This window comes from Colossoma macropomum, unplaced genomic scaffold (genome assembly GCF_904425465.1).
Source record: "Colossoma macropomum unplaced genomic scaffold, Colossoma_macropomum, whole genome shotgun sequence".
NCBI lineage: Eukaryota > Metazoa > Chordata > Actinopteri > Characiformes > Serrasalmidae > Colossoma > Colossoma macropomum.
Genome location: NW_023494810.1, coordinates 12,366,998 through 12,384,977, shown reverse-complemented (window position 1 = coordinate 12,384,977; position 17,980 = coordinate 12,366,998). Strand labels below are relative to the sequence as shown.

The 17,980-nt window shown below is 40.2% G+C and overlaps 1 protein-coding gene across 1 annotated transcript in view; it reads right to left on the bottom strand.

Annotated features, from left to right (window-relative positions):
- Window positions 1-3,749: 3,749 nt before the first annotated feature.
- Window positions 3,750-17,980, bottom strand: part of iars1 (isoleucyl-tRNA synthetase 1) — a 109,512-nt gene continuing 95,281 nt past the window's right edge. The window contains 4 exon segments of the mRNA XM_036559441.1: window positions 3,750-4,038; window positions 12,698-12,850; window positions 14,336-14,396; window positions 14,398-14,480. Coding sequence (XP_036415334.1) covers window positions 3,959-4,038; window positions 12,698-12,850; window positions 14,336-14,396; window positions 14,398-14,480 — 377 coding nt within the window. The 3' untranslated portion in view covers window positions 3,750-3,958.

Below are 17,980 nucleotides of genomic sequence, written 5' to 3'. Positions count from 1 at the left end.
TGTGTATGTAGCAGATGGCTCTCTGGCTGCACTCTGCCCCGCTCCAACAACTTCTGAGGGAGTGTGTGGAGAGCGAGCAGATGGCCAAAGGTGTGTTTAATATTCACTCAGCGGAGCACGGCAGAAGTGGCAGCGAAAGGCCAAGTCATCGCTTCTCAAGGATGTTCCCACAGAGTGACCGGGTTCTACACACAAACCTGCGAAAGAGCCTTGTACTACTCTGTGTTTTAAACTGCCCACTTTCTACATTTTTCCCACTTTTCATTTTAGTTTTATAACATTTTTGTGGTTTCCTGTACCAATAATGACTTTTTGTTTTTTACGAGATCAACTTACAACCTTTTGTTTTACTTTTTCCCAATTTTCTCCCCAATTTAGTCATATCCAGTTCCACCTACTAGTTAGGACTCCCCTAATCACACAATACCACCAGCGCTAGGAGGTCAAAACTAGCACAGGTTTCCTGCGAGACCTGTGAGGCACCACCACATCTTTTCGAACTGCCGCTAACGCAACGTCACAGCTGAACGCACTCGGAGAAGAACACTAATCGCCAGTTCTGTTATGTCAGCTTACAGTCGCCTGCGCTGGCCAGCATCACGCTGCGTGATAGGGGGAGATGGGGAGGCCATCCCAGCCACCCAGAGAGAGTGAGGCCAATTGAGCTCTCCTGAACTGCCGGCCATGGAGGCTGTAGCATCACCAGGGATCGAACTCACAATCTGATAGGGCCAATGCTTATTCGGTTGGAGCCTTACAATGGTACTATTTTTGTTACCGTGACTTTAAGGCTGATATTTGTAAATGAGCTCTGTTCTGATTGGCTGTACCTTTTTCAAAAACCGGTCTGGGCTGAAACACTCCTTATAACTTCAGTCTGAGTGGGCGGAGCTAAACTGCTGTGGGCGAATGAGCTGTACTTATCGGTACATTCTGCAACTTTACCAGTTAATCAGAGTCTTTTATTTTAAAAAAAAGCGAGATACAGCCCCTTTAAATACGTGAAAAAAGGAAAAAGTACACTGAGGGAACAGAACGCTTTCTTCCTGTGTCGTTCCAAAACGAATGCTGGAAGCCTGAAGATTTCCGGGCCGTCTGGTGGCTCTGTAACAGCACTCCCAGCTGTAGAACAGGTGAACTGCTGAGCCACTCTGTTGCTATGCCATTCTGATATTTAAAGAACAGCCTTCTTACACCTGGCTGATACACATTTACAGCACTAGAAAACCAAAAGAGGTCTGCACTGCCTATGCGCATGTACTGATAATTACCTCACCTTTCATCACAGCCTGTTATGTATAAGATAATTAATGTACATAAAGTGCTCATTGATTTTGTTAACACCATGTTGATGGTCCACTGTAGATACTCTTAAGTAACAATCAAGTAAAGGTACTTCACTGATATGTTGTTGATGTGTTACTTATAACCTGTTGAGAGTTTGTTAATGATCTACCGAAGACCAGTCAAAGCGTTACCGACAATCCTGTCATCTTTTCTGGTCCTCTCTCTTTGTGCAAGAGCAGAGAAGAGTGTCAGCATTTTACAAGCGCTCTTGTCTCGTCATCAGTGCAGCTCTACTGCTCCACCACGCTGTTTGTGTTCGTGAGTAAACACTAAATTTATGCGTAAAGATGTTGTGTTAGTTTAGAATACATCATTAATTCATGTCAGTCGTCCCCATCTCGCCGCCTCCAAGCACAACAACCTGCGCTGCTTTCCACATGAAGTTAAACGAGCATAAACATCTCAGAAAGAAATTGTGTTTGGGAACACTTTAAATCAGAGGTTCCCAACCTTTTGTAACCGGCGCTGTTGTAGGTGGTCCAGTTTACAGATCTTTCTTTTTTTTCTTTTTTTTTTAAATACCCTACTTGTAACCTTGAATGAGCACCAAAGAAAAGACAACCATGTTACCTGGACTTGCACTACAAATGTATACACACACACTATGTGGACAAAAGTATTGGGACACACCTCGTAATCATTGAATTCAGGTGTTTCATTCAGTCCCATTGCCACAGGTGTATAAAATCAAGCACCTAGCCATGCAGTCTGCCTTTACACACATTTGAGAAAGAATGCGTTGTTCTAAAGAGCTCAGTGAATTCAAGTGTGGTTGCAACAGTTCACTTTGTGAAATCTCTTCCCTCCTAGATTTTCCTCGATCCACTGTGAGTGCTATTATTGAAAAGTGAAAGAATTTAGGAACTACAGCAGCTCACCCATGTAAAGTTACAGAGTGGGTTGCTGAGTGCTGAGGCACATAGTGCATAAAAGTCACCAACGCTCTGCTGGTCAACACTGCAGAGTTCAAAACTCCTGTGACTTTAACATCAGCACAGAAACTGCACCGGGAGCTTCATGGCAGGGTTTTCATGGCTGAACAGCTGCATGCAACCCTTACATCACCAAGCACAATGCCAAGCGTCGGCTGGAGTGGTGTAAAGCACACCGTCACTGGACTCTGGAGCAGTGGAAACATATTCTATGGAGTGACGAATCACGCTTCTCTATCTGTCAGTCTGATGGACGAGTCTGGGTTTGGTGAACGCCAGGAGAACATTACCTGTCTGACTGCACTGTGCCGACTGTAAAGTTTGGTGGAGGAGGGATAATGATATGGGCTTGTTTTTCAGGGTTTGGCCTAGACCACTTAGTTCCAGTGAAGGGAAATCTTAATTCAGCAGACCAAGACATTTTGGAGAACTGTATGCTTCCAACTTTGTGGGAACAGTTTGGGGAAGACCCTTTTCTGTTCCAGCATGACTGAGCCACAGTGCACAAAGCAAAGTACATAAAGGCATGGTAAAACTTGTCTGGCCCTCACAGAGCCCTGACCTCAACCCCATCAAACACCTTTGAGATGAACTAGAACGAAGATTGTGAGCCAGACCCTCTCGTCCAACATCAGTGCCTGACCTCACAGATGCTCTTCTGGATGAAAAATTCCAGACACACTTAAAAATCTTGTAGAAAGCTTCCCAGAAGAGTGGAAGCTGTTACAGCTGCAAATGGGGACCAACTCCATATTAATGCCAATGGATTTAGAAGGGGAGTCATAAAAGCTCCTGTAGGTGTAATGTGTAGGTGTCCCTATACTTTTGTGTATATAGTGGAGCTAACTTAACTTTTTGCCAGATTAACAAATGAAGGTGACCTAAATCTGTTGTTGTATATTTGCAAATAATTAGTCATAATTAAAATAGCATTTGGTTCAATGATCAGACTTAAAGACCTCAATAAAACACACTGCTTGTCCAGAAAACTGTCCACAAGTCTTTTAATTAGATGCTAAGTGGTTATACCTTACTGAAGTCACTGTAGCGATAACGCAAGACTGTCTTATGTTATCCCTGTTAGTTAAGACAGCAGACCACTCAAACTGACCACTCTTTTTAGACTACTAAATATTGGTTGCACAGATGTTTCGTTTTATGCCCAACTTTCCCTGAACATAAAATTAGGAGGGCCATTAGAGAAAATGATGTAACTCGCATACACATGACACATACACATCACATTAACGTGTACATGAAGTTGCTGACACCCGAACTGTAGCCCAGCTAAATGCATTTCCCTTAAAGATAAGCAGTTATTGGAATTACCATAATCAATAATTAACTGGCATATAAGCTGCGGAGAAGACAATGGAGCGTTCTTGAATTGATAATTTAATATGCAGGCTTGGCATTTCCCTTTGTAAATCCACAGATTTCTCCAGAGAGAAAAGCACCGGGCCATCTTTATTAGCTCTGAATCCATTTATTAGACAGTGACATCATTCAGTTTCCTTTTCTTTTCATTTACTACCTGAACTAACAGAAAAAGCCCTTTGTAACACAGTTATTAGACGTTGCCAGGTAATTCTATTTTAGTCAGGAAAAACTCCACAGCAGACAGAAAGAGATACACTGGGTTGACGCTGGGTTGTTTGGAGAGGGAGACGTCGGTATCACTACGCTTCAGCAGTCGTGGGCAGAACTCGTACGTATAAAGTCTTCGTGTTCAGCGTCTTCAAAGAGGTTTCAGTGAATTCTGGAATAAAACAGATTTGTCATCAAAATTATGTAGCTGCAGTAAACATTACAACTCCTCAGTGGTGAACCATGATGCCTGATGTACACTCTTAAAATGATGGTTCTCCAAGGGTTTTTCAGTAAAGAAAATGGTTTTATGTAGAACCATGAACATTAAAAAACTCTTTCCATGATTAAAAGGTTCTTTGCTTTGTGCAATGGTTCCTCAGACTGATAGAGAATGTGTTGTATATGATTCTATATATTATATATGCAAAGGGTTCTGCATAGTACCAAAAAGGGTTCTACTATTGTTACAATGTCAGACTTGTGACAAAAAGGTTCTATATATTAGATCTACAGCACATTCTCCATCAATATGAAGAACGCTTTAATTACTCATTGGCCACCCTTCTCTCAGTCTGTGACGTATCTAGAACGCAGGTTTTTTTCCAAGAAATTGGTCCCAGCCATTGTAAATCAAAGCATGACTGGTTGATTCCTCTGTCACTTCCTAATTATGTAATCCTAACCAATGGGAGAGCGACCATGGACCATCTTCACAATCTTTCAGTGCTCATTTCAAAATTTTAACTGTTCCGTTTCCAAGAGACAAGTTTCCAAGTTTACATGCACTCAATAATCAGATCATAATGGGATTTCTGCAGTTGTCTGATTGTTCAGAGGTTAATGCAAACAGCACACTCTGATTTCCTTGATCAGAGAAAGGTCTAGAAATCCGATTAAGAAATCTGATGAAAGAGAGCTGGATTTCAGCTCAGTAATCAGATTTCTCAGCGCATGTAAACTCTTACTCTGATTTCTTTCGGATTTCTCAGTCTGCGCACGTGTGGAACAGACTGCTGTACCGAAAATAAGCAAGCAGCATTGCTGCAAGACTTGACGAAATAAATTTAAATATTCTTCATCTTCTAGTATTTTCAGCTGAGGTGGCACAATGTTTAAAAAAAAAAAAGAGCTGAGTTTTATATCACGTTTACGTCATGTCTTCTTCTGTGAGTTTATTGGCTGGTTGTTATCGGATTATTAAGTGCATGCAAATGCACTCAATTATATTAGTAGCACAACAGTACATGCAGTATACTAACAGCATATTTAATTACTGCAAACAAAATGAGCGGCTAATCCAGCACAAAATGCAGCTATTTCTCTGTTTCAGAGGAGTTTCATTTGTTTTGAAAAAAATCAGCGATTGTTGTCCAAAAAATATAATTCCTCTCACCCCAAATGTAGTCTGGACCTGGAGCTACGAAGCTAATGCAGCCAAAATGGAACGAAAGTTTATCCCACACCAGTTAGCACTTTGTAAACTGCATGTCTGAATCACAGACTTGTCTAAAGTGTGTGGAGGTGTTCAGTATCTCAACTTGATTAGGTGGTTTCTGACACTGTATGACTCACTGTTACCTATGAACATGGACTAAAGTACATTAGCATAGCTAAAACAGCCTTAGGCACCATTTCAACACCTGAATTTTGTCTGCACGTTTGTATGATGCTGACTCAGGAGTACTGTTAGCATTACCTGTTACCTACAGCTCCAGTGCAAAACTAAAGAAGCAAACTTCAGACACCAAACATGTCTTAGCTGATCTATGTTCAGGGTAAGGGGGTGGGGCTGGGGGGGCTGCCACTTTAGGCTCTGTAGTCGAGCACTGCGTAAAGACAGCGAGACCATCTACAGTGCAGCTTTGGTTAAAAATGAGATGGAAGACGAATGTCTGCCATCTTTTAGGAGCTGGTGGAGGGCTGAGATGAACGAGGGGCCATTTTTAACTCTGCGTCAGCTAAATCTCGTGTCTGACAGGATGACTGGAGAAGCCTTGTGGGATGTGACCCACTTTCTCGAAGACACCAGAAAATAAACACATATACTTTATCGTTATATAGCCAATTGGAAATTCTTTGCAAACATTTTGGATTCTTCCAAATTCTTTACACATATATTTACATGGAGTTTGGGATTACAGCCTCACTGCTCCTACTGCAGTTTATTTAAAAAGCACAGCATTACAGACTCAGAAAATGCTGATGAACTACTTTTCACAGCCTCAGATAATTATGTAGAGAAAATAAAAAACACCCTCAAAACCAGCATTAAACTTCAGAATGAGCTGAAACATAAGCCCAAACAGAAGAAGTCAGAATGCATTCTTGCTAAACATAAAGTAAACAACCTCAAGACCCCTATTAGACTTACCCAAGTAATTAGGACGCATCTTAAAGCTTATCACACACACAAGCACCCAGGGGACTTACTGCAGTTCAGGAGATTTCAGAGAAAATCCCTTTCAATATTTGTAAATGAGAAGCTATTATGCATGCACAGCCTCTCTGGCTCTCGTGCGTCCAGATAAGTGTCAATACAAGCACTAGCTGACCTCAGCCAGGTCATTCCCAAATTACTTTTGGGCAGGCCTGTGCTGGTAGCTCTTATGCAAGTGAAAAATGACCACCATAAATGTGTGCGTATATAATAATAATAATAATAGTAACACTTTCCCTGGTAATTTTAAGACAGTCCCTAACTCAAACAGCCAGAAGAGCAAACACAATGACAGCATATGAGCCAAAGCTTGAACTTTGTCCTTCTTTAATGGCCACATTTTTTTGAAACGATGCATGCCTTGCCTGATGTACGAGAACTGAGAGGTTATTTTACTTGTGCTTTTCACAAGACCTGAAGCTGTTTTGTCTGATGTCTGAAACCTGAGGCTGTGATTTGAGGACTTTCAAAAACGCAAAAAAAAAATGGCTGGGGAGAAACTGGAAAGTACCCAGAGATCTCCAAAGACAGACCAAAGGTTATACATTCCCCAGGTAGGGTGTTGTTACTTTTCATTGGTTAACAGAGAACAAAGAAGTTACAGTTCATTGGTTATAAATAATTGCGATATAAATACAAACATGAAAATGTTTAACTATATGCATCATTATTGACAAGGATAGAAACTTTACATGGTCAGCAAGTCCTCACACACCTGGTCTCTTCTAGAGGGATTCTTGTCTGCACCCTCAAGGCCACTAAACAATGTTTCACAGTAACTCCTGTCGGCTAGCTAGGCCTCAGGAGAGAAAAACATGAGATAAGGCCTAGGCAAATGTGAGGAGTAGGCGATTTGTCCCTTCCTTGCACCCAAAGAACAGTGAAAATCCCTAAATTGTAACATATCTATCATCTAAAGCAAATATGTACCATGAAGATCTAAGTATATATCTTCTAAAGCATACATCAACCATGAACATGTATAGTGTGACCGGCTATATAAACTCCATATATCAGTAATGAGATTACTGAACACACATCTCAAAGGAGACATTTTGTTTACAAAAACCACAGTACACTACCATACTGGCGGATTTTTGTGGGCGCGATATCTGTCTGCAGCACCAAGTATGTTCAACCAGTGCAGCTCAACAACCAGGTTTACAGAACAACCTAATCCATGTTGTACCTCATACATCAAATTATTGAACAATGTATTTTTAAACCTGTCTTCACCATCATCAGGCCCAGGCCTACTTCTGCCTCTTTTTTACTCAGTTTTATCAGCAAAGAACTAGAGCGGTTATAGAACTCTGTGGAAAAAGGCTGTTTGAAACAGGTGACTCATTCAAAGCATTAGGGAGTGCAAGACAATACGGGTGTCTCAGTAACGCTTAAAATTTGATTTCACACCTAAATCATGACGCACTTGCTTATGAGAATATTTGCTGACTCTTTTTGTGCATCGTCTGTCTCAAAAGCAAAGCATTAAGATATGCGAGCTCTGCTGCTTCTCTTCTTGATGAGTGTTATCTAATAGTGCAGCATCACATTCAGAAGCCACAGTCAGACTGTTTCTGCTGTTGTGTTCCCAACTTTTCTTCTGCAGTCAGACAGTGTAGAACAAGACTAGGCAAGCCTGGCTTTTCTGGACCCCCATCAGTGCCCAGTGGATGCCCAAATTTTACCACTCAGATTTTTTCGCAGCAATTTTCAGTCAATAAATGCAAATATTTTCCATCACAGTACTTCTAATAATAATGATAATAATAACAACCATAATGATTAGCATTATTATTATTTCCACTACTACTACTATTATTTAAGTTTTATTACAATTACTTAAACAGGCAGGATGTTTAGGAAGAATTTCAAATATATCAAGTTACCTTACATTTAACAGTAGAATTATGAGGGACTTTTATTGTGATAGCGGTGGCATTCCTGGCTGAAAGAGTTCAAGTTACACAAACGCACAGGTACAGAAAAGCTACGCTGTTAAAAAAGATGCTTCTTCAACGGTTCTTTAGTGAAGAAAATGGTTCTACATAGAACCATGAACACTCAAAGAACCCTTTGCATGACTCTACAGTTCCATGCATCATGAAAGGGTTTTTAAGAATGTGTTGTAGATGTTTCTATATAGAACCTTGTTGAAAAGAATTCGAAATGGTTCCCAAAAGGGTTCTTTCATTGTTATGCTGTCAAGTTCGTAACAATAGAAGAAACTGTAGATGTGTAACTGTGTTTTCAAAAAGGTTCTATATAGAACCACCTACAGCATATTTATGATGCAAATAACTCTTTAACCAAGCAAAAGGATCTTCGTTCTTTATAGAACCATTTTCTTTACTAAAGAACCCTTGAAGAATCTTTTTAAGAGTGTACCATGGTAGGTCTGGTGCTTCATGCTGTTCGTATTCAGCATAGTGTCTCCCCGGAAACAAACACAACTCTGTTCATGCATGCAGTTAATTTAGAGCTTAAGTGCATGTCAGTTTCCTGGTGATGAGCTAGATAAGAGACTGAGCCCTAGTTACAGTACAGATTAGTTTACCGCTCTGTGACGTTACGTTAGATTAGCATAGTTTAGCATGAGTCAGGAATCCCTGCTCGTCATGTCATGACACCAGAGCGGAGTGTCAAGTCACAGTGCTTGAAACTGAACTCTAGTCTGAGCAACTAGTGCTCGAGTTACCGACTAGTGAGCAAGTTTGAGTCACAGACAAGAAATCAGACTGTTTTTTAATACACTATTTTAAAAATTAAAATGCACTAAAATGCATTGTTTGAAATATTAAAAACTCACTCCTGAACTAATTCATTAATTCCTTTCCAGGAATATGCAAATATGAGATATCAATAATCCGTTATGATCAAAATGATCAAGAAGCCGTCGAGGTTTAACAGCTGTTCTTGTTGCTTGCTGCCATAACAGCTCGTTGAAAGAGCCGCACCCAGTACGAGGCCCCTGAGGCTTATTGTAGCCTCATAAAAGAAAGTGTGAATACCTCTCTATAAAAAAGTGTTGACGTGGGCCAGGCGCCTCTAATCTCCTCAAATGCACTTTCTGAATAGCTGAGATATAACAAAAATCCATTCTGAGGTGTTAATGAAATCCCTTAAAGTTGTTAAAAACTGCAGTTGTGGTCATTACTACTCAGTCACTGTTAGCGGCCAAGGTAACTTCAATAGACGCCTTTGGGCTTAATTATCAGCGCCTTGTATTAGCAAGTAATATTCATCTCAATATCAATAGTGTTCCATCCATGAAGCAACAATCTGTAACTAATTTGGTAACACTTTACTGTACGGCAGTGATAATAAGGCTACAAGACATCTAACCAGGCTCACCATGACAGCTGAGATAAATCTATCATAAATATTTATTAAGGCTTATTTCAACAGGCACTGCTTGTCATAAAGGCCACTTGTCAAGTCTGATATCAAGTGGACACAACACCAACGTCAGGTGACATCAATTTTTTGTCTGACTGGGTTTTTGGGTGAAATGACAGAACATTAAAACAACTTTGTAAATGTGACACAGCGTACATCTTATAAAAGGTAAAATGACACTTGTGGACAGTATATCGGGTCAGTGGCTGTGTTTACATGCAAAGATTTTTGCCAATCTGATTGAACACATTCTGATTATAGATTAAGACTGAGGTGTTAATGCTCACTCTAATCAACAATCTGATGAAAATTTATTTATTCCCAAAATTATGCGCACGCGTAGAGAACCACGTAGTGTAGTTTTTACCATGACAAACAGTATCACGTGAGTCCAGTCAGAGTGAGATGAGCAGCAGTGAGCAGTGCTTGCGTTTTTAATTACTTTCAAATGATGTCAGACTCAGGAAAACATCCTTCACATGTACTTATTAAAGAAGGCCGAGAGGAAGACGTCGTGTTCTGAGACACATAAGCTGGACGTCCGTCCCACCGCCGTCTTTTAAAGCTCAAAGCATGAACTTCGTCTCCTCTGCAGACCAGTTTCTGCTCCATGTTGAACGGTATAAACTCTCGCTATGATGTGACGCACATGCACAGAACATAGCTAAACTTTCCAAATGGGAATGTAATCAGATACAGGCATTTACGGGGTTATTATTCTTCTATTTAAAGGATTATTTACAGGATTACAAACCTCGTTCAATCAGTTAGAAATTGTATTCCAAATAGCCTCAATCAGACTAGTCTATTTCGACTGAGGTGTGTACATGGATGTATTCTATTCTGATTGAGCTGTTAATCGGATCATTAACAGATTATCAGGCTGCATGTAAACCTGGCTACTGAGTTTTGTTTGGTGTGCCAGAAAACATGCAGAAAACCCAATGTGCAAGCAGCGTAAACCAACAAACGTTATCCTCTTTAGCTGAGTGACTGAGTCAGGGATGTTTCAGGCACATAAATAAAAACAAAAAGAGTAGCCGGTTCCTGTCGTACTGCCTAACTTGGTCAGCTGCATCAGACGACACTGCAGTCTCAGGGTCTTGCATGCGACCAACTGATACTAAAGCATGAATGACTAATATTTTCTCAATCTAAAAGCATATGAGACAAATGATTTTGAAGTTGCCGTTCTTATTCAAAATTCCTGTTCCACCTTAAATAGTGCAGCAGTTTCTTTACGGTGCCTGTACAGGTGCCAGAATGTAACTGCTGCTCCATTTAAGGTGGAATAGAAAAGCCTGGTAGAAATTTAAGGCATGAAACAACACTTAGCATCGTTTTCACCAGTGTGCAGGGCTGGAGTTAGAAAGCAATTCAAATATGATGTGGATTTATTGATGTATTGTTCAGTTTTGTTTTTACCGTTTTAATGGTAACGTTTTGGCCATATTACCCAATACTAATGAAACGTACTTCACCTAAGAGACACATAAAACACATACTTTTGTTCAACCAGACTGACGTGACAAGCAAAAATGTCATATTATCCACTTTACTTCACTGTGACACACTGAGCTACAGAGTCCATCACGTCACCCCAGAAAATGTCATGATGCAACCTCACGTCAGAAAAAACAGATTTTTAACACTTAACTTTAAAAAGGCAAACTTTATGACAAATGTGTATGCAGGTGTCCTGTAGCTATACGAACACTGCCCTACCACTAACTTCTCAATCAGTCATTCAAACGTTGCACAGGCAACTCAATACAGACCACCATGATATGGCAGCAGGAGCAAATATAATCACCAGTGCGACATTCTCTTTAAATTAGAAGAGAGGTATTACGCTACAGCAGAGCCCCTGCGGTGCAACAGAAGTAGCGAGGGTGAAAGTGGAGAGCACACTTCCAGGGATTAGTTACTGCTCAGGCCACATTGATCTGAGTTCAGGGCTTCAGCTTAACCTCCATCCAAAGATTAGGAGTCAAGGTTCTTGTGGAATATGTTAACACTGCACTGAGGAAACACTGGTGAAACCGCACAATGCCCTCCTCGTGAACCTTGGCAGTCATATGAGATGAATGAGTTCTTAAAATGCAATTACTCAAATGCTTTCAGAATTGGCTTGAATTGCTACAGTACAACTGACACTCCACCCATAAATGTGTTCCTTTGTAGCTACTGTCGCAAAGAATCTTTACTGAACGCTGACAAAAATCCTATTCGACATGCAAAGAACCGTAACACCCTGCAGTTTTTGTCAAAATACTTCAAGTTACAATGTATTAATAATATCAAATAGTATTTATTTTGTAAGAAATGTCACTCTGTTTCTGTAACTGACTTCCTTCCATAAGGGTGACAGGGTTAATGTCTACAGCCGGGGCTCCTGATCTCACTTCTGGCAACCCCAAACTACACACTTCTGTGCTCTGCCTCATTGAGCACACCTGATTCAACCCATTAACTAATTAACAAGCACCGCATTGGTGGGATCAGGTGTGTAGAGTAGGGAAAACACAGAAATGTGCAGAGCAAAGGTGGCCAGGGCTGAGGTTAGGAACCCTTGGCCCTTTTGACAGCGGTGAAGGCGACTATGTTGCGAGCATTATTCAAACAGCTGGAGCTGGCAAACTTTCTGCTTAGTCTGTCATTCATATGCTTAACCTGAAAAGCCTTAACAACACGACTATAAAAAGCTACACAGTCTGCTCTATCCTAACAGTCTGACCTTTCACCAGCATACAAAATAAAAATGTAAAATGAATAACTTTATATTTTTATATTTCGACAAAGCAGAACTCATTTGTGGGCGGAGCATGGACAGACGAATTGTTTCTGAACACAAAAGAAAGGGGGCTCTCGAGTGGCGTGACACTTTGTATTTGGGTTGTTGTATCAGTGGAAGCTGTCAGCACTGAACGCACTGAAAGAATTTGAGAGTCTCACATTTACAGATGTGGTTTGTACAGAAAACTGAACCTACCTTCTGCAAGATCTTCATCCTTGTAGAGTTTCAGTCTTCTGCCCCTGAGGCCGAACACTTTAGCAGTCTCACTGAGCAGCCCAGCGTGCTGCAGTCCATTCTGGCCCACGGGATTAGCAAGCAGCAGCGTGCCCACATCCCCACTCAGGCATTCTGCAGGAGAAGGGAAATCTCACTGTTAAACAGGGCTGAATGATATGGGAAAAAATTGTAATGGCAATTTTCACATTTACATTTACGGCACTTGGCAGACACTCTTACCCAGAGCGACTTACAATTTGATCATTTTTACACAGGCAGGCGAATGTAGTGTTAGGAGTCTTGCCCAAGGACTCTTGTTGGTATAGTGTAGGGTGTTTGCCCAGGCAGGGAATTGAACCCCAGTCTACAGCGTAGAAGGCAGAGGTGTTACCCACTACACTATACCAACCACTAAAAAAATAGTGATTATTTTCTGTAAATTGAAGTCCAGATCTGTTATTTTGGCCAAGAACACCAGAACATCTTGCAACAGGAAACGTCAAACACTAAAAAAGCCACAAAGCTGAAGTCAGCTTCTCGTTCAAATTTTCCTGTTCCACCTTAAATGGTGCAGATGTTACATTCTGGCTCCTCTGCCTAAGATTTAAGGTGGAATGGGAAAATATAAACAAGAAGCTGATTTCAGCCTTAGTAAAAAATCAAACGTTGAGAGACATTTTATAAGAAACTATTCCACTTTTACGGAAAAGCGTCTAGCTGGAGATGCGAGAAAAGCAGCTATAGCTGAGCTGAAGCTTAAAGCAGAGCAAAGTAAGGCTGTGTTTTCATTTATATTTTTTATCCTATACTAGTATTAGGACTACTGAGCCAAGATGGTAAAATGGACATAAAATGTTGTGGCTACCAAGGTGGTTTGATTTTTGTTGAAAGGACAAAATGGCTCTTCTTAACATTTGGGTTGCCGACAAGATTAAGATTAAGACAACATTGTTAATAAAAAAATGGCTATAATTAAAATAGCAGCTCCTACAATTTGAAAACAGCACTCTTTTAAATTGCGATTTTGATATAAAAACTATTCATCCTTCAGCCCAGTATTAATAATTAAACTATTACTACTCACATTTGGCAAAGTGTTGTACTTGATTTTATATCCTTTCTTAATGTTTGCTATCTGTCAAGAAGTTTCCTCTTGTTTTACATGACAGACAAAAGGTACTGAACCCACTCTTTAAATCAATAAGACAGTTAGGCGGCGCCATGTGCCCTTAAACAGGTGCTGTGGCTTAATTTAGCTGCCAAACTAGCTAATGTTAGAGAGAATCGTCATCTTTAAATCTGTATAACTAACAACACTATATGTCCAAACATTCAGAGACACCAGTGTTTCTTCTGAAATGAAGGGCATTAATAGTGAGTTTGTCTCCTTTGCTGCAGTAACAGCCTCTACTCTTCTGGAAGGGCTTTACACTAGATATTGGAACATTGCTGTGAGGATTTGATTGAGCATTAGTGAGGTCAGGTACTGATGGTGGATGATCAGTTCTGCATGACTCCAACTCATCCCAAAGGTATTGGACGGAGCTCTAGAGAATGCAGTTAACAAAAAGCCTAAAAAACTAAAAAAAAACGAGAAAAAAAAAGAGGAAGATGTACCTGCAGGGCTGGCATTGACGAGTTGCAGGTTGATGTACGGACAGATAACAGAGTCTGAACCAGTTCGTTGCTTTAGGACTGGCACCTGAAGTTACTGACAGGGTCTTTCCACTCAGAGCCAGGAGGTCACTGTTGGCCTTCAACTCTGTAAAGCAACAATCGTTGTGATTAGGTTAATTTACAGCACAGTTGCTTTTTAATGGGATGTATTGTAGCAGCGTCATTTGACTCTCAATTCTTTTGCACAGTAGTTTATTGTAAATTGAGTCACAGGGTTCAAAAAGACTATATAACATATTTCTTGCTGTTCCAGGGACATCGTCTACTAGATCAAGAACAGAGCAACCAGCAAACCATCAAACCTGGAACAAAAATTGATTTATTGCTATTGTTTTATTTAATTACTTGAAAGAAAAATCATTTTTTACATTAACTTCCATTACAAGTTAAGAAAGTTTTTTCCTTCTCCTGAAAATGTACCATTTTGATGATATGAGTTTTTCCAACAGCACTAACTCAGTAACTCGATAACGAAGATAAGCACTTAGACTGTTTATCTTTTCAGAATATTATATTATGGTGTGGAGCAAATTACAAACCATGTTACTCATATCTAATTCATGAGTCTCCGGTTCCTAATAAAGCCAAAGTGCTTTCACATCTGACTGGAATGCCGCAGAAGCTGGTCTACTATGGTGAATGTACAGCAAAAGGCAAATTATATAAGCTGTAGATGTCTTACAAGACTTTGTAGCTACTGTCACCTAAACACACTGAGCTACAGCAATAGGTATGGCTACATAAATAAACAAATGAACAAAGCATTCAAAATATCAATACAAAATTGTGAAAAACAGAATCGTGATTCAACGATTAATCGTAGTATCGGCACAGCTCTAATGCCCTACTGGTGTGCAAGTATGTCATGTCCTTAACCAGGTAGCACGGACAACAGACAAGCCTGAAAACTGCAGGTTAGGTGGAAAAATGCCTTCTTTAGTCCACGTTTACACACGCAGGACCGTAAATCAGACGATATTCAGCATCAGCGCTGAGGCCGGTGAGGGGAGGGGGCTGCAATGCAGTGCTGCATTGTGCCTCGTCTTTTGCTCATAATTAATGACAGAGTTAATGGGCATTCATCAAGCTCATCAGCACAGTCCCTCTCACCAGCGCTCCTAATCTTGCTAAGCTTCTCATTAATGGCTCCTCTGTGTTTCCATCGTCATCGTTTCACATCTGTTGTGCTGGCAGAAGGAGTCCTTACCGGATCCTTTATTTCAATCAATTTTTTCCTTCATTTTGTGGGCAAAACAACATCAGGACAGGACAACAAAGCATCGCTCCAACATGAAAGCCAGTCAAAAAAGCTGCACTATGATTAATAATAATCTTCAGTGCCTTCCTCATCAGCAAAAACAGCAAACACAACATGTTTTGAACTTGTGTATTGTTTGGTTTGTTATCACTTGGGCAATTATGGGAACCAGATGTTCTTCTTACATGTTGTTCAGGTAATGAGCAAGATGATGTAAACCAAAGAAGTCCATCACTCTACAATACAGCTCCAAAATATTGCACTGACCTTTAAAGTTTCACTACACGCTATGCTTTAACTTTTATAAGTCTGTAACTATCACTGTCTTTTTGCTATACTATTCAAATGTAATTACAAAATTAATCACATAATAATTACACATGAACTACACTGAAAGGCACTGATCTCACTTTTTCTCACAAAACCGATTCCGATACCTGAACTCAAGATACTGACCAATACTGAGTGCCAATCTGATATTTTTTCTTCTAATTTAAAATCTGTATCACATATAATATGTAAGAAAAGCTTGTTCCAAAACATGACATTTCTATTTTAATAAATGCATAATATATAAGGTAATAAAGGACTTATTACCTAAAATTAAGTGGAGTATTCAAATTCAAACAAGTAGTTCAAATTCATTTTTTGCCTGTGAAGACAAACTAACACCTTATTATCTCAAATCTACCCACATATCTGGCCTACTTTAAACTCTTAAAAATGTACAAGTCTGAAAGATTTGACACTGGACTGCTTTGTAGAGAGACACCTCGCATTTCCAGTTTGAAAAGAAACACTTGTTGCTTCTCCTTAAACAAACACCAATCCAATTCATCGCACTGGTGTATCACTACACTGAGCGTGTCTACATGCACTTAATAATCCAATAACTGCAGAAAATCAGATTTTGTCAGTAACTGGATTAACGTATTTACATGCACTTGAGTAATCAGATAATGTGAAACTCCAGGTTTACATGAGTCAGGCAGTAATCGGATTTCTGCTTTACAACCAGCCAATGAACTCACAGAAGAAGACGCGATGTAAACGTAGCGTAAAACTCAAACTTCATGCCACGGCTTTTTTTTTTTAAACATCATGCGACTCGAAAATATGAACATACATCATTTAGAAGATGACGAATATTTAAATCCTTTATTTCATCTTTGGTTTCAGCGCTGCTCCCAAAGTGTTTTGTTGCCATCTCACTGCAACACTGCTGGTAATACCATCTGTTCTCACACATGCAGACTGAGAAATCCGAAAGAAATCAGAGTAAGAGTTCACATGCACTGAGAAATCTGATTACTGAGCTAAAATCCAGCTCTCTTAATCAGATTTCTAGATCGGAGTATATCAGATAACTGCAGAAATGATCGGATTATTGTGAATCATGGCTGCTGTGTTTAAATGACTGGACAGTGACAACATAGTTTTGTTGCTGTCAGCAATAACTGCTTGACTTCTAAATGCAGGCAGTCATTTATAGGTCAGTTGTGCAGGTTTATAGGGCTACACTGTAAAAAAAATAGCTCATCATATCAACCTAAAAAAATTACTTCATGTAGAAACAAGTAATTAAACTAGTTTTATTCAACTCATAATTACATTGATTGAAAGATTCTGTATATAAAGTACAACAGAGAGGCTACAGTACTGACCACTGAAGCTCTGTAACACCAATAGAGAGATTCTGGAAGGTGGCGCAGTGACAGACTGGAGCATCAATGTGTCCTGATATCCAGCGTTCCCTTATCTCCATACACACTGCAGCAGGCTCCCTTCACTGGAGCAGAACTCCGTCAGCAGGAACCGGCTCTCCACAAGAGGCCGAATCAGCAAGCAGAGTGTAAAACAGATATTAAGCCTAAAAGGAGGCGACAGAGAGGAACGAGCGAGCTCTTCTCTGTGGAGAGCACAAGAGAACGCGGAGCTTCTGGCAGCGAAGCCAGCTCAAGCCTCAGTGGCAGAGCGATCGATGTGAACTTGTGCGATCTGAACGGTCACTTGGATGAAGAGAGAGCCATCTGCAGCTCTGGGGCAGACTGGAAACTTCGAAGGCACCAAAATACTAAAGAGGGACAATTGTTGCACATAACCGCAGCCTGTTGGTCAAAATTTAATCTCCTTCTTGATACTGAGGGTCTAAAAATCAATCAAACTGTCCATTTTGGAAAAGTGAAAGTTGCATGGAGAGCTTCATCACTTTATTCAGAGGCTGAAACGTTGAGTTCTTCCACATTAAACCCAATGTTTCTAGCCCAGTTTGAGCTGCATTTGGAGATTCTGATCCTTGTGTTTGTGAAAATCTGCTCTATTTGCTG